Here is a 25,564-nt window from a genome sequence, read left to right on the forward strand (position 1 = left end):
TCTTAGCATTCGCCCTTATGTTTTTAATCTTGTCCTTCTACTCCAGGACCAGCTCTGCTTCTCCTTGTTGGCCCTCTACGAATCTGTACAGAATGGAGCTAGAGCTATACGGCCCCCACGTCACTTCACAGGTGGTAAAATCTACAAGGTGTGCCCCCATCAGGTAAGAAAATAACTAGGGGGAGCTTGGAGTGAATTTGCTAATGTTGAACTTCCCATACAGAGACTGATCCAGCTCAGTTTTGGGGGGCTAGACTTAGGTCACTGGGCAACCTCTGGCATAGCTGCCCACGGGTCAGGTGCTACCCCGTGGGCTAGGGAGGGAGGCTGGGTCTTCTGTCAGTATTTTTTAAGCACCCTACCATATCCTGGGCATCAGCTGTTGAGGGTATAAGGGCGAGCTTGTATAAAGAATGACAAAGATGTCATTCCTCCCTAGTTGACCATATATTTTAGTGGGGAAATAAAGTCACCACAGCTTGTGGCATTGGCTCTGAAGAAATTAGATAAGGGCCTAAGATGGAAAGTAACAGTGAGGAACCTGCTGTCTGAGGTGACAGAGAAGACCGAGACCTGCAGGATAGGGAGGAGCCCAGTGGTAAGCCAGGGAAGGAGTGTCGCAGCCAAGGGACCACCAAGGCCATGAGTGGGGAGACAGAGTGAGCTGAGAGGAGGGGGTGTTGGAGGGCTGCCCGGGGGCCAGATCACGTACAGCTCTCCAGGCCAGAGTAACAGTTCGTATTTTATTCTGCGTGATGAGGGACCTTTTGGACGGTTTTGAATGGGAAACCTGTGGAAGGGTGTGGACAAGGTGGCACTGGGTTAGCTCCAGGACAGGTTATGTACTAGATGACAGAGTGGGCCCAGGTAGATATTGGGACGGAAACCCCCCCTTAACAGGTACTGAATGGGAGAGAGGTGGCTTATCAGAGCCTTCACTGAAGCACATGAGTCAGCAGAGGGATCTAGCTGTAAAAAGAGAATCCAGTTCCCAACTACTTTAACAGAAGCTGTGTCTGAAGGAGATGCTTAATGTTTCTACTCTGGGCAGATCAGAGCCTGCTCAGGGGATTGTGTTCATGCGACGGGGGATCATCTCATGAGAAGCAGCTGTAGATCCTGGGGAGAGCTGTAGATCTTGGGGAGAGCTGTAGATCTTGGGGGCTGTGATGGGAGTGGCATCACTTGGAGGTGACAGCCAAGTGGGTGTACCCAGAGTTGTAGAATGGTGCTTGGGGGGCCCCGTCAGTGGAGGTGTTTACTAGACTACATTGTGGGTTCTCATCTGGGCAACAAGCCCCTGGGGTCTGGTGGGGAGCTTGCTCAAAATACAGATGCTTAGACCCTACTCCAGAGACCTTAGTTTCTTAGGTTTGACCTCGGGCCCAGGCATCCCCATTCTTAACCAGCTCTCAGCTGCTGCTGCTGCTGCTGTGTAGCTAGCATAGTGAACTGGTAGATGATGTGGAGAGAGTGGGGTTTTGAAAGATGTTCTGAGGTGCCTTTCAGCCTAAGTTGAGGACAGGATGCTCCCAGCTGTCTCTCAGAAGGGCAAGGATGAGCTGGTGACTTCATTTAAGGACAGAAGTAGGAAGGGAGCAGAATGCCATGGGCTCTGGCAGGATGGCCATGGCTTCGGCCATGAAGCTGATTGCTCATCTTCCTGGGAAGAAGCGAGTGAGAACTATACACTCTCTGGAGACTGGCTTCCTAATTAACCCCGCACCCCCCGCCCTTCATCTCCCAGGTGGTCTGCGGCTCCAAGTATCTTGTGCGAGGTGAGAGTGCCCGTGACCATGTGGACCTGCTTGCCTCTTCCCGCCACTGGCCGCCTGTCTATGTGGTAGATATGGCCACATCAGTGGCCCTGTGTGCTGACCTCTGCTACCCAGAGCTGACCAACCAGATGTGGGGGAGGAACCAGGGCTGTTTCTCTAGCCCCACGGAGCCACCTGTGGTGAGTCACCTCCTGAGGAACTGCCATGTCTTCTCAAGCCTACCATGTCTTGCCCATGTCTGTCACCCAGGCTGGAATGCAGTGGCGTTATCTCGGCTCACTGCAACCTCTGCCTCCCAGGTTCAAGCAGTTCTCGTGCCTCAGCCTCCCGAGGAGCTGGGATTACAGGCGCACACCACCACACCTGGCTAATTTTTGTGTTTTAGTAGAAATGGGGTTTTGCCATTTTGCCCAGGCTGTTCTCAAACTCCTGGGCTCAAGCAATCCACGTGCCTCAGCCTCTCAAAGTGCTGGGATTACAGGCGTGAGCCACTGTGCCCAGCCTACTCCGTAAGTTTTTAATGACCAAGCCCTCTGAGGCCACAGCATATCACTTAGTGTGCCCAGGATATCCCAAACCTTGTGTTAAAAGAGGTTGCCTTCCAGAGAAACCTAGAAAGTTGCCACCTTTGAGTCACTGTGCACACTGACATATTAAAGGCCCCAGCCAGCCCTGGATTAGTTTAATTCTCCATGTCTTACATTTAGTTGACCATGGCTATACTGTATGGCATGCCTGTTGTGATCTAAAGATACACTGGTTTAGAAAACACTCATCCAACCCTCTCCTTTTATTAAAAGGGGAAGCTAAGGCCCAGAGGGGGGAATGGACTTTTCCGGGTCACACAGCAGATTAGTGGCAGAGCCCTTGTCTCTGTGTCTTGGTATATTGTACCAGACAGTATTTCTCACCGGTCATGCACTGTCCAAGGCCAGCAGGCCAGCCTTTGGCCTTTGCTGAAATAGATGTCAGAACTGATAATTAGGAAGAAGGGAAGAATAACAAAGGTTGAGTGCCCCAGCCAGGATGCATTATAGGAAGTGAAGGCCTGTGGCTTTGCCTTGGAGGAGTCATTATTGACATTACTGCCTGGGGCTCACTGGCTCCATGAGCATGCTGGGAACTCCAGAAAAGTGTCTTAACCTCAGTCAGAGCCTGATCTTTCTTCTTCACTGCAGCCACTGGCCTGAATGGACCGGGGGCAATAATAGCATAAGTAATCCAACATCTGTTCTGGAAGGTGGCCAGTTACTGTCCCTGTTCTCACGTGAGGAAGTGGAGGCACTGAGGGGCAGGGGTTGGCCTAGGAGACACAGTACGTGGTGATGTTAGGATTCAAACAGGGCTGGCTGAGCCTAGAGTGTTCTCATCACCAGATGGGTTCCACCTTAATCATTCCTTCTTGTCAAAATGCATTCTCATTTCTCTTCTAGAGTGTGTCCTGCCCAGAGCTCTTGGACCAGCATTATACTGTGGACATGACAGAAACTGAGCACTCTATCCAGCACCCAGTCACCAAGACTGCCACACGGCGCATCGTCCATGCAGGCATACAGCCCAATCCTGGTGACCCCAGTGCTGGACACCACTCTTTGGCCCTGTGCCCTGAATTGGCACCCTACGCAACCATCCTGGCCTCCATCGTGGACAGCAAACCAAACAGTGTCCGCCAGCGGCCCATTGCCTTCGACAATGCCACTCACTATTACCTCTATAACCGCCTCATGGACTTCCTCACCAGCCGGGAAATTGTCAATCGTCAGATCCATGACATTGTACAGAGCTGCCAGCCTGGTGAGGTGGTTATTCGTGACACCCTCTACCGCCTTGGGGTTGCTCAGATCAAGACAGAGACAGAGGAGGAGGGTGAGGAAGAGGAGGTGGCCACAGTGGCAGAATAAGCCAGGCTGTTGTACAGGGACTATACCATCTCTCAAGCCATAGTAAGGCCCTTGCCTGAGGCAGAGCTATCCAGGCGACCTGCAGAAGTGGTCTCCTGTGGGGAGGGCCTCTGACTGCTGGGACTGACCAAAGAGCTTCCATTCCCTGAGCATAGTGGGACCCAGGGTCCTCGGTTCTCAACCCTCCAGGGGTCAGGAGTGGTGCCAGGAAACCTCTTCTGGCCCCGAGAGAGCACTTGGGGGACACGGTATGTTTAATGGAGGGAGGGGAGGCTGAGGGAAAGGCTGGTAGCTGGTGGGTTCCGTGGGGCTTGCTGTGGGTCAGGGTGGAGGTCCTGGGTGGGCTAAGGCGTGAGCCCTAGCACTAGGTGGGAAGGCTGCTGAGGTCCCTCCCACCCGAGGAGTCCTGGTTTCAGCCCCCTCAGTCTCATGAATTGCTTAGCCTGTTGCCTTTGACTAGGGGCCTGGGTGGCCTCATTAACTCTAGGGGTCCCTTTGAGCTCTTGATTCTCCCTGAAGGAGGGATGCATTTCTCTCTTGCTCTTCCTGTACCCACATTTGGGGGAAGCTGAGGAGGGAGGAACAGTCAGCCACAGCTCTCTTCCAGCACTGTCCTCTCCGCCCCAAGCTTTGAGGAAGAGCATCCCCTTCCTCCTTTCCCTGGCCACTGCTGCTGCAGCCAATATCCTCTCTGGGCCTGGGACCCTCTCCACAGAGGGGATGTGGTCCCTGGTCATGACATAACCTAGCAGCAGTAGGAAAAACTCCCTTCTGTGAAGGGGAAGCAGACTGGGCCATAAGGAAACAGCAGGACTGGCTCAAGTGCCCAAGGTTTGTTTAGGGCCTGGGAATTGGCCATGTGTTAATTTATTGAGTGGAGTAGGTGGCTTTTTTTCCCCTCCCTCTTCCCCCAGCAAGAATAAAGTTTATTAAATTATCTGGTTTTGGTGTAGCAGGAGTCAATTCCACGCACATCGTATGGGGCACAGTGTGGTCAAGCTCCATGACTGTGAGCTTGTCACTTCATGTGAAGGAGGGAAGGAAAGAAGTTCCAGGGAATTTGCAGGTACTCACGTGGCACAAAGAACCAGAGGCTGACTGCATTAATGCTGTTAGTTTAATGTGGACAGAGACATCCCGCGGCGTGACTGTTTGTTAGTTAGGATAAGTCAGCTTGGGGGAGTTTGTGCTTCCTGCTTGGTGTGGCCAGCCACATGCCAAGGTCCCCTGCCTTCTAGCCCAGAATGACAGGGGACTGGGCAGAACACCCCCAACTTTTAGCTGCCACTTGGCTCATTACAGCAGTACCAGTATGGGGGTGGGAGGGGTGAGGCTGTGGAGTGAAGAAGGCTTATAGGGCAGAGACTGAGAGGTCGTGTGAGATTCTTAGAGGAACCATCCTACTCCAAGGGGCCTGAGCTGAGTGTGGTCTGTGAGCATCTGCTGCTCCTCTTGGAGAGGGAGATCTCACTCTCTGCCAGTCTGTGTAGCTCCTGGGGACTTGATAGGCATACAGTCAGTCCATTTCCATGAAGACAAGGGGATTAGGAAAGAAGGTTCTACCAGTTGGCATAGCAAACACGAGGCCAACACCATGAGAACAGTAGGGGAGGGGGGGTGAGGGCTCAGCCCCCAGCCCCTGACTGGCAGTGGTGGCCCACGCTCAGGAAGTGGGATCCTCTGACCTCCCCTGAATCCCTCACCTTCCCAAGTTTCAGAGCTGGGCCGAGCTGTTGAGTGAAATGACCGAAGGCAGAGTTTGTTCTCCCCATGTCGCCCCATCCATGGAGGAGTTGAAGTTTGGAGGCGGGGAGAGTGGTACTCCCTGTTGTCAACTCCTCAGCAGAACTGATAGTTGTTGGGCTGCAGCAAGGGCTGGGCGATATCCCCTTGCTCGCAGCAGGTCAGGTGCTCACTAGAGCTCTCCTCCAGCTCACTGCTGCTGCTGCTGCTGCCGCTGCCCCTGCCACTGCCACCTCTTCTGGTGCTGCTCGGCAGATTGGTATAGTCCTGAGGGTGGGAGAGACCAGAAACTGTCAGTCCAGATCCATCAGGCCCAGCCCAACCTGCTTTACCGGCCACCCACCCCAAGCCTCACCCCACTCACCCGCTCTCTCCTGTCCTCTTGGGCCTGCTCCTGAAGGAAGGAGCAGATCTGCTGGAAGGTGGGTCTGTGGGTGGGCTCCAAGGCCCAGCAGGCCTGCATGATGCTGTATCTGGAGATAGAACAGAGGATGCCCATGTGCAGCTCCCTAGGGTCCAGGGGCCATTAACACACCCCCCTAGAGAGACCTACCCAGCAGAGGTCCCCAAACCCAGTCAAAGTAAGTTTAGTATAAAACCTGTGCCAAGTCTTTGGCATGCTTTACCATTTAATCTTCACAGTAACCCTTGCAGAAGAGTACTCTCATCACCCTCATTTTGACAGATGAGGCCATTTTGGTATCCTCAGGGTCACTGTAGTAACAGTCTCTTAAAAGTCTAAGTTTAGGGACAGGTGCAGTGGCTCATGCCTGTAATCCCAACACTTCAGGAGGTTGATGCAGGAGGATTGCATAAGGCCAGGAGTTCCAGACTAGCCTGGACAACATAGTGAGATCCCATCTCTACTAAAAATTTTTTTAAAAATAGCTGGGCTTGGTGGCACACACCTGTAGTCCCAGCTGTTTGGGAGGCTGAGGCCAAAGGATTGCTTGAGCCCTGAAGATTGAGGCTGCAGTGAGCTATGATCGCACACACCACTGCACTCCAGCCTGGGCTACAGAGCAAGATACTCTCTCAAAAAAAAAAAAAAAAAAAAAAAAAAAAAAAGTGGTCGGTTAGGACTAGCCCTAGTGAACAGCTGCTTCTCTAAGAACATCCCCCATACCTTGAACTCAAAAGGGGCTGCTTGTGTCCACTGTGGGAGAGAGAAAGTCTGACCCTGGAACATTTTGGACAGGGAAAGATCAGGGCCACACAGCCTTCCATCCCTTTCCAGCGAAAGCCTGGGGTGTCCTTTTCCCTCCCTGGGATCCCTTCGCTTACATATTCTTCGGGGCAAATGCAGGCTGGGCCATTTGGTATCCATCCTTCACCAGTTTATAGAACTTGCTGTTCACCAGGATGCCAGGGTAAGGATTCAGCCCTGCAAAGGCCAAGATCAGGTAAGAGGCCATGCCCATTGTCTTCTCCCCGTTCCTGCACACCTACACACACCTTAGACTGGGTTTAAAGGGTCCCACTTGACAACACTGCAACAGCAGCTACTCTTATCCAGTGCTTCCTGTGTGCCAGCCACTGTGTGGCAGGCTTAGGCTTTAGGAAGGTGTGAGCCTCCATCCAGGCCTTATCACACCAAACATTCTTGTGCAGGCTTTGGAATCAGACCAAAGCTTCAGTTGTGTATCGTTAAAGTGGGGACAGTCAGGTGGTTATGAGGGTGTAGGAGCAGGGTATTTAAGAACTGAGTACAAGTCCTTGTGCCTAGTCCTCAGGAAATGGCAGTTCTTTCTACTAGAGCCTAGTAGTAGAGAGCTACATCTTCAAGGGTCCGTAGATTTCAGACAAAGGAGGGAAACAGCGACAAAGGAAGGTAACAGGTAGCAGCAACTGAGCAGAGACAAACGAGGGAAGAGCCAGAAAGGAGCGCCTGTCAGGGGCAGAGGGTCTGCCTAGCCCCGCAGGAGCCACGATGCTGGGTTTCCAGAGCCCTTGCCCATTCCTGCACTCTCACCAACCCTCACTGTGTCCTGGGCACCAAACAGCTTTGTCCAGCAGTGGGGCAGCCAGAGGAGCCAGCCCCAGGCTGTGCCTGGAATGGGCCCAGTGGCTCACCAAGTGAGAAGATCTCCCAGAGGAGGATGCCATAGGACCAGACGTCGCTCTGAACCGTGTAGACACAGTCAAAGATGCTCTCTGGGGCCATCCACTTCACAGGCAGGCGGGCCTGCGATGACAGTCCGCAGTTATTTTGGACCCTGACTCTTCACCCTCTCCCCAGCCTGGCCCAAGCCCTCCCAGCACTTACGTTGCCCTTGACGATGTAGTTGGAGTCATTCATGATGTCCCTAGCCAGCCCGAAGTCCCCAATCTTGGCCACATGACCATTGGTCAACAGGACGTTACGCGCTGCCACGTCCCGGTGGATGCACTGAGGGAAAGCACCGCAGGGTTAGTCTTGGGCCCTCTCCTACCTGAGCCTGAGGTGAGGAGGATGGCAGGGAGGGCCCCAGATGGCTTTGGGGTCCCTGCTGGAGTGAACAACAGTTTTGGTCCTTTACCACAAACCCTTGTCTATACCTTCTACCAGGGCCCAGGATCTGAGAACGGGTAGCGTGATCTGATCGTTTAATGCTTAGAAACCCCCATTACCCTGAGCAGCCATGGCGCTTCTCACCCTTTGTCCTCTGAGTGGTCTGCTCAGGCCCCAGAAGCGAAGGGCTTCCATGCAGAGAGCAGTCTCCAAACCCTACCATTACTTCTGATCATAGCAGCTGCTGTCAGGCCCTTCCCTAAACTCTGTACACATTGAACCCTTTTTCTTTCAAACAATTGTTACACCCATTTTTATAGGTGTAGAAACTGAGGCACAGAATTTAAATAGTTGCTTAAAGTCACAGAGCAGGTGGCAGAGCCAGCAATCAAACCACTGACTCCGGAATCTGTTCTAAGGGAGATGGCAAGAGCTCCCATTCCCTGGCACTTCTTCCTAGGCTGAGCGTACTTTATACATTATCTAATATCCCCAAAATTCTGTGAGGAAGCTTCCATTATCATCCCCACCAGACCATGTGCGCTTCATGAGCAGAGACAACTGTTGTCTCTTATACACTATTAGTAAAAACGAATGAAGAAAGCCTGGTATCCCTCCTCATCTTCACACTGGGGACACAGGTGCCCAGCCCCGGAGCACCAGCCCTGGACACAGCTTTCTCCCACTCATTCTTGCAGCTGCCCAAATGACTCTTGTACTCTGTCTCCTCCCCTACCCCCCTCACAGGCTCCCGTTTCCTGCTCCCCATCGTCACTCATCCAGCCTCCCCGGAACACAGACCTGGGTGGCTACAAGCCAGGGCCAGGTTCCTACTCACATTCTTGGAAGCGAGGAAGGCCATGCCCTGGGCTACTTGGCTGGAGAAGTGAAGCAGGTCCCGGAGCTCCAGGGGCCGTCCATCCTCCTTGTCCAGGTCTAGGGTGGGAAGAGGCATCAGGGCAGCCCTGCCACACTCCCCACCCCTCACCCCAGCAGCCCCTTCTCCTTTTCCCTTGTTATCAAGCAAATGGGGCCTAGCCCTGGGATCTCCTCACCTTGCTCAGAGAAGGAGTCATTTGAAGAAGTGGAGACAGGCCTCATCTCCACATAGGTGTCCACACCCTGGCTGGAGAATCCACTGTCCCTACGTAGGAGAGAGGATTGGGGGCAGAGGTCAGTCCCCATCACTGCACTGCTCAGCTCAGACCTTGACCGCCCACCACCCCATGGTCAACTGGAACCTCCCTTTCTGATAAGAAACCCTCCTGCCACACTCCGAGCGAGCATTGGTCTCTGCTTGGCTGTCCCTAGTGAGGGAGCTTACAACCCATTCTGGGTTGTAAGAATCTGTCTGTGAGAAAGTTCTTCACTGTTCCTAATGCCAATCTGCCCCTGAGATTTTCCTCCTAGCCCCTGCTCTACCCTCAAGGGCCACAGAGAAGTTGGAGTCCTCTTCCCCATAACAGCCCTACTAGAATTGGGGCATATTCTAGGGCCCCTTGAGTCCTCTCTTCTCTAGACAGTGCCTCTCACCCCTGGTTTCACATTAAAATCACTTCGGGAGCTTTTAGGATCAGGCTAATTACTAATACTTCAGAAACTCTAGGGACAAAACAGTCATTCACAGATTTAAATCTCCCCAGGTGATCACAAAGTGCAGCCTAAGCTGAGGCCCACTGGTCTAGAGCAGTGCTGCTTAAGCTCCAATTCATGTGCAGATAAATCACCCTGGGAATCTCTGCAATGCAGATTTTGAATCAGCAGGCCTGGGTGGGTGGGCCTGAGGTGGTGCACTTCCAACAGTCCTCAAGAGATGCCTACGAGAGCACACTTGGGGTAGAAAATTTGAGAAGCACTATTGTAGATTGAAGCACTACTGCTCCTAACATTCCAACCAGATAGGATTTATCGCTCCCTCCTGTCCCTTCTGCGCTAGAGATGTGTACCTTGACAATGTCCATATTCTAGTGTTCCCAGGAGGAGAAGCCAATGTTTTATTTATGATCTGACCATGGCAAAATCTTCTGCTCCCTTGTTGTAGAAACTATGCTTCTGTTAACAGCCTGGGATCCTTTTGGCAGAGTTGGTTTACAGGCCATTTGCCCTCAAAATTACCCACTCTGGGAATACTTTCCCCATCTGCGTATTTGAAGATGAAAGCTAATAATACTTTCCTTTGGTGCTCATTTTGATCTGATCTTCAGAGGCCTAGTGTGTGCCACCCTCATAGAAGTGTCAGGGAATCAGAAGAGGAAGCGATGCTGCCAGGCCACCATTTTTAGGACCCTGGGTTAAGAGATGGCCTCCTTCTCTTTTGCCTCCCCAGGCATGGCAGCTGACAGTATCTAGGATGACGGCACAGTGTACACCCTTCTTGTTCTGATCCTGTCCTGGCCCCACAAGCCCCTGAGACAGAGACCTCCAGGACAGCAGTGTGGCTTGGGTGACTCCTGGACTGGAAGTCAAGAGAGCAGGATTCTAGTCCAGGCTCCACCTCTGCCCCTGACTCATGTGTGACATGAATCTCCCACTTCCTCTCTTTGGTTCCCCATGTGGCTCTGTTGGATGGCTCTATTCTGGATGGCTTCCAGGAATCACAGCAACAGGACAACAGAGCCATCTCTGTTTTTCTGAGACGGAGTTTCGTTCTTGTTGCCCAGGCTGGAGTGCAATGGTGTGATCTCAGCTCACAGCAACCTCTGCCTCCTGGGTTCAAGCGATTCTCCTGCCTCAGCCTCCCGAGTAGCTGGGATTACAGGCATGCATCATCACGCCCGGCTAATTTTGTATATTTAATAGAGATGGGGTTTCACCATGTTGGTCAGGCTGGTCTCAAACTCCCAACCTCAGGTGATCCGCCCGCCTCAGCCTCCCAAAGTGCTGGTATTACAGGCATGGGCCACTGCGCCCAGCCATATCTGCCCATCTCTTACTAGCGCTCCAGGCACAGATCTTGGTTGATCTTTTACACACACTGGGTGGTGATTTCACTGACGCATATCTCCACCAGACTATGAGCTGCCCGTCTTTGCCCTCCACACTCCCAGAACACGGTAGGTGTTCAAATATTTGTCGAATGACAAAAAGGAGTAGAGAAACAGAGATGCCCATAAGACCTGTGGTGGCTACTTCCCACGACACAGGTGGCAGGTGAGGGCCGCACAGCCACCCAATCATGAGCCATCCAACCCTGAGCTGGCTTTGAAGACAGACTCAGGTCCTGCCCTCCCAGACCTGGCCTTTTTCTTGTCCTTTGCCAGGGGCTACCTGCGGACATATTTCTTCTCGAGGTGGATGTTCTTATAGTCGGCGCCTCCCTCGGGGTCCTGGCCGGGGCTCAGGCTGGGTCCAAGCATGGCCTCAGCCTTCCTTCGCAGAAAGTTGAGCAGGTCGCCATAGCAACAGTACTCCGTGATGACCAGTACAGGGCCTAGAGCAGCCAAGGGTGTGGGGTGAGGGAGGTGCTGAGTGCTCCCCTGCGTGAACAGGAGCATGGGACTGGGGGCAGTGAGGCCACTGGACCAGGACTCAGCACAGCTGAGTTCTAACCTCGGCTCTGTGAGCAAGTTTCCTTGTGCCTCAGTAGTTCCACCTGTTTAAAACAGATGGATTTGGTGGGGCACGGTGGCTCATGCCTGTAATCTCAGCACTTTGGGAAGCCAAGGTGGGTGGATCACGAGGTCAGGAGATCAAGACCATCCTGGCTAACATGGTGAAACCCCATCTCTACAAAAAATACAAAAAATTAGCCGGGCATAGTGGCACATGCCTGTAGTTCCAACTACTCAGGAGGCTGAGGCAGGAGAATCGCTTGAACCTGGGAGGCAGAGGTTGCAGTGAGCCGAGATCGTGCCACTGCACTCCAACCTGGGTGACAGAGTGAGGCTTCGTCTCAAGAAAAAAACAAAACAAAAAAAAGATGACCTTAAAAAAAAATGTAGCCCAAGAATTACTTCTTCAAAGGAAAGCTATGGCGACTCAGTGTAGGTCAGAGCCACTATCAGTGAAGAGGATGTGGGGCACTTGGAGTCCCAACAAAGCCTGGGGCACCTTTGTGGGCCCTGGGGAGAGTGTCCAAGCATCCTTGAATGGAGGTTTCATAAGAGGTAGGCAGGGGGCTTCACTCCAGAACCACAGGATCCGGCTCCCTGGAAGCAGGGCCTAGGAGTTTGCACATTCATCTCCTTCTCCAAGGGCTCTGACGCTCCCTATGAGTCTCTCTTTATGCCTCAAGCTGCCCGTGCAGCTCGTGACTAGTCCAGGAGATGGGCCCAGGAGTTTAAGGGATGCTGTGACCGGGATCCCACTGGCACTTGGAGCAGTAGGATCCTGAGAAGGGGAAGATGGAATAAGGTAGCCCTGGGGCCCTCAGATCCCCCAGAGGCACCAAGACCTTGGCCCCAGGAACTCCAAGGCCCTTACCTCCATGGGTGCAGGCTCCCAGAAGGTTGACGATGTTCTCATGCTGGCCCAGGTGGCTCATGATCTTCAGCTCGGACATGAGGGCCTCCTTCTCATCAGCATGGGCCGTGGCTGGGAGAAAGAACCACAGGTTCCACAGACAGGGAGAGGGCAGGACACAGAGTACCACACAGATACATGGGGACCAAATGCAGAGACCCAGGGGAGCAAGCAGGGTGTACCCCAAGACCCGGAGTGGCCAGAAGCCAAAAGGAGGAGAAGGAAAAATGCAGACACACAGATGGCAGAGAGAGAGGAGGGATGAGCCTGTCACTGAGCTGGTCTTCAGGTGACAGGAAGCCAAACTGTGGCCAGGCCATGGCCATAGGTGGCCTTTCTGCACCCCCAGACTTTTTGGAGCTCAGTCAGAAGCCCCTTCACAACTAAAGGGTGACCTAGACCTTCTTGGAGCCAGGAGTCAGAGGGTGCCTGGAGCTCACAAGAAAACCCAAGTCCTCACCCCCGAGCTCTGTCCCCCAGGCTTCAACAGGTTGAAATGTGTGCAATGCCTCTTGTGACACCAGGGCCAGCCCACCCCCAGCATCTACCACCCCCCATCCCTTCCTTCATCCCCTCCCCTCACTCACACTTCAGCATCTTCACAGCCACCTTCAGGACAGCATCCTCCTTGCCCAGACCAAAGGCTGTGGCCTCCACCACCTTCCCAAAGGCGCCAGCTCCGAGGGTCTTACCTGCCACGCACACAGGTCCCTTAGGTCCCTGGGCACCAAAGGGCCTCTGTCCAAGGGCCCACGGGCTCCCTGCAATCCCCACAGGCCCCGTGATAGGAAGGTGTGGGGTGCTGAACTGCCATCTCACCAAACTGCAGGTTGTTCCGGGGGAACTCCCACTTCTCGTTGTAAGGCAGCTGCGTGGGGTCGATGAAAGTATAACTGTTGCCCTCATAGCTCTCGATGATCTTCCAGCGGACCTGGTACTTGGGCTTCTGCAGAAGAGGAAGGGAGCACATGGCAGTAGGGGCTGGCAGGCAGTTCCTGGACCTTGTTTCTGACCCCCAAGAGCAGGGGTGTGGGCAGTCCCAAGGTGCCCAGTGGGAGAAGGCAGGGCAAGGCTTGCTCTGGGCTGAGAGAGGTCATGTCGTCTCATGAACATGGCACTGAGAGCATGTTCCTCCTTGACTCTGCCTTCTTGTGTGACCTTCCCTTCTCCAAGCCTCAGTTTCACTATTTGTGTATTGAAGACCTTGGACAAGACAACCTCTGAGGGCCTTGATATCTCTGATAATCTGGTAATTCCTGAGCCAGGAGGGAGGGTGGAACTTGAGATCTTATCCATCTGTTCATCTGTCCATCCATCTACTCATCCATCCACCCACCCAGCCTCCCATCCAAATATATATGTATTTTTAATTGTGATAAAACATACATGAAATTTACCATTTCAACCATTTTTAAGTGTATGGTTCAGTAGTATTAAGTAAATTACATTCTACCTTGTTGTGCAACCAATTTCCAGAGCTCTTTTCATCTTGCAAAACTGAAACTCCGTTCCCATTAAAAAGCAACTCCCCTTTCCCTCCTCCAGCCCCTGGCAACCATGATTCTGCTGTCTCTGTGAATTGTACTGCTCTAGGTACTGCACCTCAGTGGACTCACACAGCATGTGTCTATTGGGATTGTCTTATTTCACACAGCATAATGTCTTCAAGGTTCATTCATGTTGCAGCATAGGTCAGAATTCCCTTCCTTTTTAAGGCTGAATGATAGTAGCCCATCCACATACTTTCTTGAGCATCTATTTGTGTCAGGCACCGTTGATTCAGAGTTGAACAGGACAAAGTCCCTGCCCCTCCATGGAGTTTGCATACTAGTGGCTGAGAGAGGCATTAAACGCAAATAAATATGTATGCAGGAAATTCTCAAGTGGTGCTATGAAGAAAATAAAGTAAGTCAGGAAAGGCCCCTAAAGAGCCCACCATGTGACCATCAGAGGAAGAATTTTCCAGGAACAGTGCATGGAAATGCTGTATGCTTGACATGGGAACGATCCTGGCAAGTTTGAGTTATAGGAAGGCAGCCATCGTGGCTTGAGGGAAGTGGGGGGCAGGTTCCAGAAGCAGGAAGGTCTTGAGGGCTACGATAAGGTGAGTGGGTTCCCTTTTGGGATTTTTTTTTTTTTTCAAGACAGGATCTCTGTCCCCCAGGCTGGCATGCAGTGGGGCAGTCTTGGCTCACTACAGCCTCGACCCCCGAGGTTCAAGCAATCCTCCCACCTCAGTCTCCCAAGCAGCCGGGACTACAAGCATGTGGCACCACACCTGGCTAATTTTTGTAGAGATGGGGCTTTGTTGCAGCCTAGGCTGGTCTTGAACTCCTGAGCTCAAGCAGTTTGCCTGCCTCAGTCTCTCAAAGTGCTGGGATTACAGGCGTGAGCTACCATGCCTGGCTGGGCAGTGAGAGACCCTGAGAGTTTGACACGGGTGAGTCGCCATCTGACTTTTTTTTTTTTTTTTGAGACAGGGTCTTGGTCCTTCACCCATGCCAGAGTGCAGTGGCACGATCATAGCTCACTAGGCTCAAACTCCTGGGCTCAAGCAATCCTTCTGCATTGGCCTCTCAAAGTGCTGGGATTATAGGCGTGAGCCATCACACCCAGCTTTGACTTTACCTTTTTGAGAGAGAAAGAGAGACCCTGCCCACTAGATAGATTCTAGAGGACCAGGACCTCTGGAAAGACTGGATTTCCTTCCTTAGGCTCTCCATGCTGTTACCACCCAGCCAGAGGAGGCAAGCCCTAGGATGTGGGGAGGAGAAATGGCTGCCCCTGTTTCTTGCCCAGGGATCAGCTGCTGAGGGGGAGTACCATGCTACGGGTTACCCATGAGAAATGCTGTTGGAAGACCAAGTTGAGGGGGAACGTGGAAGCTGGGCTGGGGCAGTGGAGGACACTGAGGCCCTGGGTCAGCAGAGCAACTCTTTCCGGCCAGGCCTTGGGGATGGGACCAGCTTGGCTGTGCCTGTAGCTGGGCTCCTTCCCTGGGCACCCGAGCTAGAAACTTAAAGGAAGTGTGGACCGGTGCTAGGGAGGAGGCTGGCCTTTGGCTGCAAGTCCTGGTTGAGAGAAAAGATTCCAGTCATGTCCTTTGCAGCAACATGGTGCAGCTGAAGGCCATTATCCTACGCAAATTAACACAGGAACAGAAAAGCTACATACTGCATGTTCTCACTTAAAAGTGGGAGCTAAATATTGAGTATGTATGGGCATAAAGATGGCACCAACAGACACTGGGGGCTACTAGAGTGGGGAGGGTGGAAGCGGGCAAGGGTTGAAAAACTATGGGTGCTATGCTCAGTACCAGGTGATGGGATCCATATTCCAAAGCTCAGCATGACGACACATACCCATGCAACAAACCTGTACATCTACCCCCTGAATCAAAAATAAAATGTTGACATTTTTAAAGAGAGAGACAGAGAGAAAGCTTCCAACTAACCATCAGGAAGAACTTCTAGCTGGTAGTTAGGGAGAAAAGACTGCAATTAGAAATGAGAAGGAACCAACTTCCAGGCTCTGATTCGGGAGGGCGGACTACAGGTGAACATCAGAACCTCTGTGTTATAGCTTGGGAGAGTCTGAAATGGGACATAGGGAGAAGAACTTCCCAAGCCTCTGAGGATCCAAATCCTGCCCGTGGGTGCCTTCCCAGCCCAAAAGACAGCGACAGGGCGAGGAGGGGATTCTTCAACCTCTCCCGGCCACTTCCATCTCTAGGAGCCTCTGTGGCCAAGGCTGTTTTTTCTCACCACTTCTTGTTCCTCTGTCCCTCTGCAGCTGGGCTGAGTCAGCCCCTCCCTGCCCCCAGCTGGGCAGGGGGCACTGTTGAAAGGGAGGGGATCAAGGAGGAAGAGGTTTGGCTGGATTCTCAGATCTCTGAATCCTAGGCTCCTATTCCTGGAAGCTGACCAAGCTGCCTTCTGCCTGCCTCAGGAACCCTCCCCTGCCCCTGCTGGGCCTGTAAACCTCCCAGGGCACCTGTGTCATCCCTGGAAAGGGCTCATGGGCATCTACCCAGAGGCAGCCTCTCTTCCAAAGAACTATGAGTAAGAGATCAAGAGGTGGGGATGGGCAAGGCTTCCTGAGAAGGGTGGAAGTAATTGTCATAATGGCAGCGAGTTCTTCCTGAGAGTGCCGCGCTGGGCTAGATGCTTGAAGCACATCACCCCATTGATTCCCTGCAATGGGCCTAATCCCCAGGCCCACCCCTGACTTCTTCCCTTCCTCCCATCCTCCCCACCAAAGGGGGCATGGAGACAAAGTCCCGGTCCCTTCCCCAGTTAGGCCTGCTGGTTCTGGGTCAGTGGATGTTCTCCATCCCAGGAAGGTGGAGATCTGAACAACTCCCAGTGGAATCTTTGGGGATCCTCCTATCCCTCCTCAGAGCTCAGTACCAGCCCCCAGAATTGTAGTCTTTCCAGCAGCCTCCCTGGACCCTCCCTTCCCTGCTGCCTCAGCCATTTCCCTGTGCACCTCCTCCTCCAGGGGAGCCTGCTGACTCCTGCCCTTTTCTCTTCCCCCACGGCCCCCCTTGTGGTCACTCTGGGGGACAGAAAGGTGATGACTCAGCCCTGAGGCAGAACAAACCCTCCCCACAGACAGGCCACTTCTTTCCCCAGGCCTGGGCAATGAGGAGAGGCTGGGCTGAGTCCCCAGTGAAGGGACAGTGAAGGCACCTCGGCCTGGAGCTAAAGGGTCTGTGAATGGGTGTAGGGGAGGAGGGTAGCTGCAAGTCTTCTCGCAGCCATGCGTGGGCTCCAGGGGCAGCTGAATTTCCTGGACAGGAAGGGTGGAGGTGACATGTTCCAAAAATGGTCCCGTGGAGAGGAGATACAGAGTTCCTAAACCACAGCCAAGGGGGCTGGCCAGCCCAAGGCAGAAAGGGCCGCAGGGGGCCCCAGGCCCTTCTCTGGAATCTCTGCATGGCTGTCCTGGCAGCTCTGTGGGCACTGCAAGGCAGTTTTCAGTTCCATGTAAGGAAGAACTTTGCAAAAATTGGAGCTGCTCAGAGAAGGAACGGGTGGCCCCGAGAGTGAGTAAGGTCCCGTCCCTGGAGGTGGGTGGGCTGGGCCAAACAACTGCTTTGGGTGTGTAGTCAAGGAGATGATGCCCAACCTCAGACCTCCCCCTCCTTCCACCATCCCAAGATGCATGAGCTAACTCTGGTTCCCCAACGAACTTCCTCCTGGGACAAGAGCATGCAGCTCCCATCGTGGAGACTGTCTCATCCAGCACGCCGCTCAGTCCTCTATGTGCATTGTGGTACGGAATCCCTCACAACAGGCTGTTAATGATCCATTTTACAAATCCAGGAAGACTTAGACACACCAACTTTCCCATCATCCCATAGCCAGAGCTTGGCAGAGGCAGGATTTGGACCCAGATTCACCGAAGTCCAAGTTTCTGGTTCTTAAACTAGACCACCAGTGGGCTCTTGGCATGTTAGAGTAGGAGGGGCTGTTAAAGAGCACCCAGACCCATGGTACAAGAGGGGAAACTAAGGCCCAGAGAGGACAGCGAGTCAGCTGAGGTTACATGGCAAAACAGTGTCAGAGCTGGACCTAGATCCCGAGGACTTGACTGGGGCTGCCCTCAGAGCAGCCTTCTCATGCGGGGTGCTGGCAGGAGTAGAGAGCCCGATCCATGTGCCCCTGGGGCTCCCATAACATCCCTCCCACCCTGATCACTTCAAGCCCTCTTCTCACAAAAGCCCCAAGGGGATGTGGGGAAGAAAAGGTAGCCAAGGGGACACAAGATGGGTCATTCAGCCCTTGATCACACCAGTCCCTTGTTCAAACCCACTGACGGCCTTGGACAGACATGGTGGGGTCCAACTATTCAGACCCCCAACCCCACCCTGGTCTTCCCCTCACCTGCCCCTCTGTACACTCTGCCCTCTCCCCCAGAGATACCCTTTCCCTTAGTCTCATCTCCCTGCTGCATCCCTCATCCTCCAAAGCCCGTCTCACCAATGCCAAGCCACCTCCTCCAGGCAGTCTCCCTTACCCACCAGCCTGAAAAGTCCCTCCACCTCTGAACTCCACAGCCCTCCGGCCTGGTCCTCTCAGCTTCTGATCACATTGCACATGGTCTTTGTGTGGGCAGGCAGGCAGTGGAGGCCGTGGGCTCTAAGGACAGAAGCCCCTGGGGCCCAGTGCCAACCATATCCCTCAGCCCCTTGGGGTTTTTTTTTTAACCTTGCTGAGCCTCAGCTTCCTGATGGGTAAGATAACTGACTAGTATACTTCCTGCCTCCAGCTTCTTGTGAGGGTAAAATAAGATGAGTCAATGTTTCACATAATGATTGGGACATGCTTTGGAGTGAGTCCTCCTTCAGGGTTAAAAACCAGACTCTGCCTTTGACCAGCTGTAGACAAGGACAACTGTCCCAACCTCTCAGAACCTCAGTTTACAACTCTGTAAAATGGGCTAATGCTAGCTGCATACAATGGTTGCTGAGGGCATTAAGTGAAATGATGCAGGTAACATGCTACAGAAAAATGCCCCTCAAATCACTATCATATACTGAGCGGGCAGTGACAGGAAGCACACTATGTGCAACATGCACTAAATTGTGGCTTTGGCTAATAGGACAGTAACATGAAATAATGAAGAGGATGATGGTTACAGGCCTTCATCTTCACTAGACCATGTGCTTCTTAGGGCAGGGCTCAGGCCTGGCCCAGGGGATACCATGCTTGTATGTCCATTTCCTCTGCCCCGTGGTGGGTGCCAGGACACCCCCGGGCTGAGACAGGCTCCCAGGGCTGTGCTGCTGCAGAATGCCATTCCTCTCCTCATAGCCTGTCACTCTATAGTCTATGCCCTTGCTTTCATGGCTTTGGTTTTTTGTTTTTTGAGCTGGGATCTGGCTGTATCACCCAGGCTGGTCCCTAACTCCTGGCCTCAAGCGATCCCCCTGCCTCAACCTCCCAAGTAGCTGGGATTACAGGTGTGCCCTTGCTTTCATGGCTATTTGATTAGCACCTGTCTCTCACACTAGACAGTAAACCCTATGAAGGCAGAGCCTCAGAGGCCACCCAGCAGCCGGCTCATGTTCACATACAGTAGGCACCCACTAAAGAGCTGTTAGCTGATGGACTGACTGAGGAGGAAGGGTGAATCCATGCAGCCTGGGGGTACCGTCCAAATCTGGCTCACTCAGGCGCCTGGCAGCCCGGCTCCGCTCCGGCTCACCTGCTTATACTTGTACAATAGCAGCAGGAGCAGCAGCAGCAGCAAGGCCATGACGGACATGCAGGCGACCACCACCGGTGTGAAGAGGAACTCATCTGGGGGATGCGTGCGGGCTCCTGGAAGGCGTGAAGCAAAGCAGTGAGCAGGCAGGGGCACCTCTGAGCCCCCTCCCTGAGGTCAGGCCTGCACACTGCCTGGAACACAGTGGGTGCTCAATAAATGCTTGTTGACTGAATGAAGCATCCCCCACTGGAAGCCTCTGGGGCCTCTCCTGCAGACCCTCCCCAAGAGAAAGGCAGAGAGGACGGCCTCTTCAGCTCTGCTCGTGCCCAGCCCCAAACCCCGTCCAGAGTCACAGCCTCCTGTGGCTGGGGGTAGAGAGCCTCTGGGGTCATGCAGTCTCACCGTCTGCCAGTGCAAGAAACCTCTCTGCAGCAGCCTGGCCTGGTGCTCAGCCATGGCTTGCATGCACACTCCCAGTGACAGGAGGTGATGAGCATGCACTACACCTCCAGGAAGCTCGTTCAGAAAGGCCTTCTGGAGGTCACACTGAAACCTTCCTCTCCTGCATTTCCCCTGCAGCTTCCCCACATGCCCTTTGGAATCATACAGCCCTTCTGAGGGTCTAGCAAGCCAGGCTTGTGGCCCCTGGGTCTCCTCTTCCCCGAATCTATAATCCTAGTGATGTTTTGGAGGACATAATTTCCACTTCCTTGCTCAGATCAATAACTTAGATCTGCAGCCAAATTTCACCTGTGCCACTTAGGAGGTGTGCGATATTGAGCCTAGGGAAAATTATATTTATTTCCTAGATTTGTAGGAGTTAATCGAGATAATCCCTGTAAAGAGCTTAACACAGTGCCTGGCGCAGCAGAAGCCTTGAACAAAATGTTGGCTTTATTACAATATACAACCTCCGGCAGTAAGACCCAGCATGGCCACAGGCACCTGCATGCAGTTGGACCCTGGTAGCAGCAGTTGCTCTAAGGCCAGCAGCTGGGGACATGAGTGACCACCTCTGAGCCAGGTGGGTGCCAGAGCCTGGTTGTCAAAAGCCTGAGGATGCTGTGGACCTCTGAGAATCACAGAACTAGCTGGTAAGGAGGCTTTAGGTAAAGCAGAGAGGCAGGCTGTGTTGTGCACAGGGCCGGGCATCAACCCCCGGGGCAGCCTCTTGCACAGCAACCTCAAATGTATAGACTGTGTCTGGAGCAAGAGGGAGAGTTGGAGAAGGCCATCCTGAGCTGGCCCTGAGCTGGAGATGGACGGACCGTTTCCTTGCTCGTTGCCTGCCTCCCTCCTCAGCCTCTAAGCTCTGGGGAGGCACTGCTTCCCTGCATAGGGCACGTCCCTGGCACACGGTGCATAATTCCTGCACATACTTGTGAATAAATGCATGAGTTAGAGTGCAGAGATAAGAGTAGGGGCCAGTTTCTTCAGGCTGCTTTCTCTCTGCTTTCTCAGAGACTGCCCCATCCTACTGCTTCGGGAGACCTGCCAGGCAGGAGGGGCTTGGACTGGCCCAGAGAGGTGGACCTTGGCATTGCTAGGATCTGCTCCAAAGGTGGATCTGACCCCAGCTCCCTCGGTGGGGGTTGGGGGAGGAGCCGCCTAAAGGAGCGGGGGTGGGCGGGGGGCGGGGTGCGGGTGCGAAGGCTCCCACTCACCTGCAGAGATGGGTATGAAGGCCCAGGAGCCACTCCCCACGCTGTTGTGGGCCCTGCACTCGTAGGTTTGGTTGTGCTCTAAGGTCTCAACCGTCAGCAGGCTCTGCACGGTCACCTTGTGGAAGGGCTCCTGGCTCAGGACCTCAGGGTATGGGTCATCCCAGACCTGTAGCACTTGGGCCTCATCACACCTGGAAAAAGCAGAATGTGGCTCAGAGCTTCAGGGTCCCCAGCGCCAGCATGTCCCTCCCACTCACAGGGTTCCCAGCCCGAGCCCGGGTGAGGGAGGTGAGTGCAGCCCACTTACCTATCAGTGTGGCCACTGCACTGCAGCCATGTCACGTTGGGCTGGGGATACCCAGAGGCAGCACACAAAAGGGTGCCAGAGCCATTGATGAAGGTCCATATGACACTTACCTCTGGAGGGTCTAAGGAAGAAAGGAGGAGGCCCCAAGTCACACTCTCCCCACCACCTCCCAATCTCCCAGTACCTCCTTCCCTGTGCCCTGCCGCAGTCAACCCCACCCCCCGAGGCAGTCCCAGGGCCTCCACCCCAGGCGGCTCTCTGCCCCAGCACTCACATCGAAGGGTGAGCTCAAACGTCAGAGCTCTCCAGCCTCCTGGGTTTCTGGCCAGGAAGGAGTAGCGGCCAGCCTCAGAGGGCTTCAGGCGGGGCAGAGAGAGGGTGAAGGTGTGCCTGCAGGAGAGAATCAGGTGGTCTTGGTGAGCCCCAGCCTAGTATGGCCCCTACCAGGATTGCAGTCAGATAACAGCCTTAAAGGGGTTTATTTTATTTTTGGTAAAATATCCAGGGCCCAACGGCCTTGGGTAAGCCAGGTACTCAGGCAGGGTGCCATTGAGACATACAAAAACCACCAATCCCATTTCCTTAGTTGGTTTTCTTATCTGAAAGTGTTTTTTTCCTGAGGTTTAATAAAGGTGGTGTCTTCGAGGTGCTGGGAGGCATATCACAGGTCTCCTATGTTGGCCACTGCCACTGGACTAAGCTTTCACAAAAGCTGCAATCCCTGCTGAAAATCCCTAAAGTGCCAACCTTGCCAAGAGGGACTGAGAAGGAGACAAGAGGCAGGATGTAGGGCCCTGGGTTCCAAGCCATGTTGCTGCAGAGACTGGGGTTCAAGTCCTGGTGCTGCCGTTTCTTGGCTGTGTGACCTTAGACAAGTACTTAACCTCACTGATCCCTCACTTCCTTTGCTGTGAGAGTGATGTCGATGGTTACTAATTCACAGGCTTGGCCTGAGGATTAAAGGGCTTTTTTAGGGTGCTTGACACAGAAGTTGACTCTTTGTGGGCACTCAATTTAATGATAACCTTTATTACAGAAAAGGCCCGGGAGCAAAAACAATAAAAATCATCTTCGGCTAATTTTGGGAAATTTTTTGTTTTATTCTTTCTTTAATCTCTATTTTACAATTTGTCCATAATGAACATGTGTTGTTTAGGTAATAAATACATTTTTTAAAAAGTCCCCCAGTTCACTGTCAAAATAAATAAAATTTTAAAAATTATAGCGAATGGCCGGTTCTTGCTTGGGAAATGTCTGCAGCTACTACTGGACTAAAATCTGTGGTATTCAGAGAGCAGTCTCATCCAGCCAGACCCTGGGCATATAGAAGCCCTCTGTCTAGGTCACTTCTTGAGATAACTAATCCCTTTAACTAAAAATAATTTGACTTTTTTGGATAATTGAAAGTCACCATTATGAACAACCCATCACATGAACTAAAATTCTGTGGCTATTTGGTGTCCACGCTTGTCTGCCTTGTGCTGAATGGGCCCAGACTACTGTGTTTTAGGGGATCTTGTGTTCCTTTCCTCAATGTCTCTGTGGCTTATGGACCCATTAAGCCCATCCATGGACCAACCCCCTCCAAAGGGCCTACAGATTCCAGATTCAGAACTTCTGCTTTAAATGAGAGGAAGACAGAGACCTGGCCAGAAAGGACCAGAAGGGAACTGAGAGGAGGAAGATGAGGACAAGAAAACATCCTTGCTGCTTCTGACAATTGACAAGCAAGATTCTGGGAGTCAATGAGGTTTGGGCTTCCAGAGCTAGAACGAGAATCCCAAAGAGTTTTGGAGTTGTCTAAGGGATCCACACAGGGATGACAAACAGATCTCTCACGAGCCAACTATGCTGGAAATACTGCCTGGGGCCTGTGTTGAGGAGGACTCTAAGGCCGCATCTACACTCCGCAGAAGAGAGTTGCAGAAAAATGAATGAGAGTGAGTGTGGCATGCACACCACGTATTTGCTGCCCTTAATCAAGCTGTACTGTCTCGTTCTGAAAGGGCTGGGTATGAATGATTTAGTCCAGGCACAATGGCAATGGCTCACACCTGTAATCCTAGCACCTTGGGAGGCTGAGGCAGGCAGATCACCTGAGGTCAGGAGTTCGAGACCAGCCTGGTCAACATGGTGAAACCCTGTCTCTACTAAAAATACAAAAATTAGCCGGGTATGGTGGTGGGCATCTGTAATCCCAGCTACTTGGGAGGCTGAGGCAGGAGAATCACTTGAACCCAGGAGGCCGAGGATGCAGTGAGCTGAGATTGTGCCATTGCACTCTAGCCTGGGCAACAAGAGCAAAACTCAATCTAAAAAAAAAAAAAAAGAAAGAACTATTTTAATATTTTAATACCTGAGTTAATACCTGGTATACCTGGTATGAGTGTTCCTCTTAGGGACAAAGTTTTCTTATTTAGAACCTACCTGCTTAAGCCACTTTGGATGAGAAAGCAAGACCCCAAGAACACAGTTCATAGGCAGACAGGAAAAAGATTTCTAAAATGTGTGTGGAATACACAGGATTGTGGGAGTGGGGAGATGGAAGAAGACAGGGTGTGGAGTTATTATAGATTCCACTTCATGGGAAGAGTTTTGAGCTTACAGAGAAGAGCAGCCAGTGGGAAATTCTCGGGGCTGGGTGATCACAATCCCTTAAAGAACATTTCATGTATCTGTGACTGTGATCTTAATTCCCTCTTCCCCTCCCTCCAAGCTTTTGTATGTAGCAGATAACTTGTGCAGTCATTATCAGGAGTGTATCTATGAGTGGGGCTGTTTTCTGCATTTAGATTGGCACCAAGAGAGGAAAATGAATGAGGCTGAGGGTTCTTGAGGGACCATGAATGAGAATGCACACTCCCAAGAAATGGTAGAATCCTTGGGTGGGGCATTGACTATCCCAAGGATGTGGGATGGAGAGGTAAGTCAATTTCATCTAGATCTCAAACACAGATGACCAATATTGGGATTACATGAAGTCAGGGAAAGTGAAACCCAGAAAGGGGCAGAGACTTGCTCAAGGTCATACAGCAAGGTTGGGACATGAGCCAAGTGTCCTGATGCTTGCTGATGCATACCCCATCTGGTCGTTGGGCTGTGTAGACGGGAGCTGATAAGTGGTACCTGTATGTGTCCTTGGTGGTAGCATTAGCAAGCTTGGGCTCAGGCTGGTGGTCAGAAAAGGGTCCCAGGTAGGTCCAGTTAAAACCTTGCAGGCCTGGGTAGGCCTCCACCATGACTTTGAGGTTGAGCCCCTCCCCCACGGTCACCTCCTGGATGAGGTTCTGCTCAGAGCTCAAGTTCAAGTAGGCACTCTCTGGAAAGCAGAACACACAAGCATCTGGCATTAGCGAGAAGATGTCCTTGTTTATTTGTCCATTTTGTCATCCACCCATTAATCCAGTCCCTACGTCACAGGTACATAGTCCCCACTACCCAAGACAGGTCCTCTGACACCCCTCTTCTCACCGCCCCCTTCAGAATCCCTGCATCAAAACTTTTCTCACTGAGGCCCTAGGAGAACCCGGGCAAATTCTTATCCCCATTTGCGCCTCCATCTCCTTATTTGTGTAATGAAAAGATTGAATATATCTGTGATTTTCCAAGTTTTTGAAAAATTCTTGGCAGCAAGAAAACACACACACACACATACACACACAATTTCACATGTCCTCATCCATTTCCCCTTCTTCTGGTCATAAGTCAGTCAATGCGGCTTCCAAATATAGCTCTGGAGTAGGTGTGTAACCCAGGCCAATCAATGAGGGTACTCTGTCCCCTCTGGCCCAGTGATTGGTTTGGGTTACCATGAATCCATGAGTCCATAACACTCAATTCCATGATTTTTGTTAAGACTTTGGGAAAAGAGAAGCCCTCATTTTGCTGGTGTTGCTAGGTTAGATACTACAAGGCGGATAGTCAGAGTCCTACAAGGTGAAAGCCTTCCTGGCAGAGCTGAGAGTTGGGGAGTCATAGATTCTTTTTTTTTTTTTTTTGAGATG

At 52.4% G+C, this 25,564-nt stretch overlaps 2 protein-coding genes across 3 annotated transcripts in view; one reads left to right on the top strand and one right to left on the bottom strand.

Annotated features, from left to right (window-relative positions):
- Positions 1 to 4,621, top strand: part of HMGXB3 (HMG-box containing 3) — a 52,105-nt gene extending 47,484 nt beyond the window's left edge. For both annotated transcript variants that reach the window (XM_032158339.2, XM_058440029.1), the window contains exons 18-20: positions 47 to 163; positions 1,748 to 1,957; positions 3,212 to 4,621. In XM_032158339.2, coding sequence (XP_032014230.1) covers positions 47 to 163; positions 1,748 to 1,957; positions 3,212 to 3,679 — 795 coding nt within the window. In that variant the 3' untranslated portion in view covers positions 3,680 to 4,621. The remainder of the gene's footprint in view (positions 1 to 46; positions 164 to 1,747; positions 1,958 to 3,211) is intronic.
- Positions 4,622 to 5,166: 545 nt separating this feature from the next.
- CSF1R (colony stimulating factor 1 receptor) overlaps positions 5,167 to 25,564 on the bottom strand; it is a 33,399-nt gene continuing 13,001 nt past the window's right edge. The window contains exons 6-21 of the mRNA XM_032158340.2: positions 24,687 to 24,879; positions 21,835 to 21,950; positions 21,561 to 21,681; positions 21,254 to 21,444; positions 19,587 to 19,702; positions 13,194 to 13,320; positions 12,962 to 13,066; positions 12,336 to 12,446; positions 11,181 to 11,343; positions 8,969 to 9,057; positions 8,752 to 8,849; positions 7,689 to 7,811; positions 7,496 to 7,607; positions 6,707 to 6,806; positions 5,787 to 5,895; positions 5,167 to 5,689 (exon numbers count right to left, since the gene is read on the bottom strand). Of these exons, the coding sequence (XP_032014231.1) occupies positions 5,519 to 5,689; positions 5,787 to 5,895; positions 6,707 to 6,806; positions 7,496 to 7,607; positions 7,689 to 7,811; positions 8,752 to 8,849; positions 8,969 to 9,057; positions 11,181 to 11,343; positions 12,336 to 12,446; positions 12,962 to 13,066; positions 13,194 to 13,320; positions 19,587 to 19,702; positions 21,254 to 21,444; positions 21,561 to 21,681; positions 21,835 to 21,950; positions 24,687 to 24,879 (2,045 nt within the window). The 3' untranslated portion in view covers positions 5,167 to 5,518. The remainder of the gene's footprint in view (positions 5,690 to 5,786; positions 5,896 to 6,706; positions 6,807 to 7,495; positions 7,608 to 7,688; positions 7,812 to 8,751; positions 8,850 to 8,968; positions 9,058 to 11,180; positions 11,344 to 12,335; positions 12,447 to 12,961; positions 13,067 to 13,193; positions 13,321 to 19,586; positions 19,703 to 21,253; positions 21,445 to 21,560; positions 21,682 to 21,834; positions 21,951 to 24,686; positions 24,880 to 25,564) is intronic.

This window comes from Hylobates moloch, unplaced genomic scaffold, assembly GCF_009828535.3.
Source record: "Hylobates moloch isolate HMO894 unplaced genomic scaffold, HMol_V3 SCAFFOLD_6, whole genome shotgun sequence".
NCBI classification, from domain to species: domain Eukaryota; kingdom Metazoa; phylum Chordata; class Mammalia; order Primates; family Hylobatidae; genus Hylobates; species Hylobates moloch.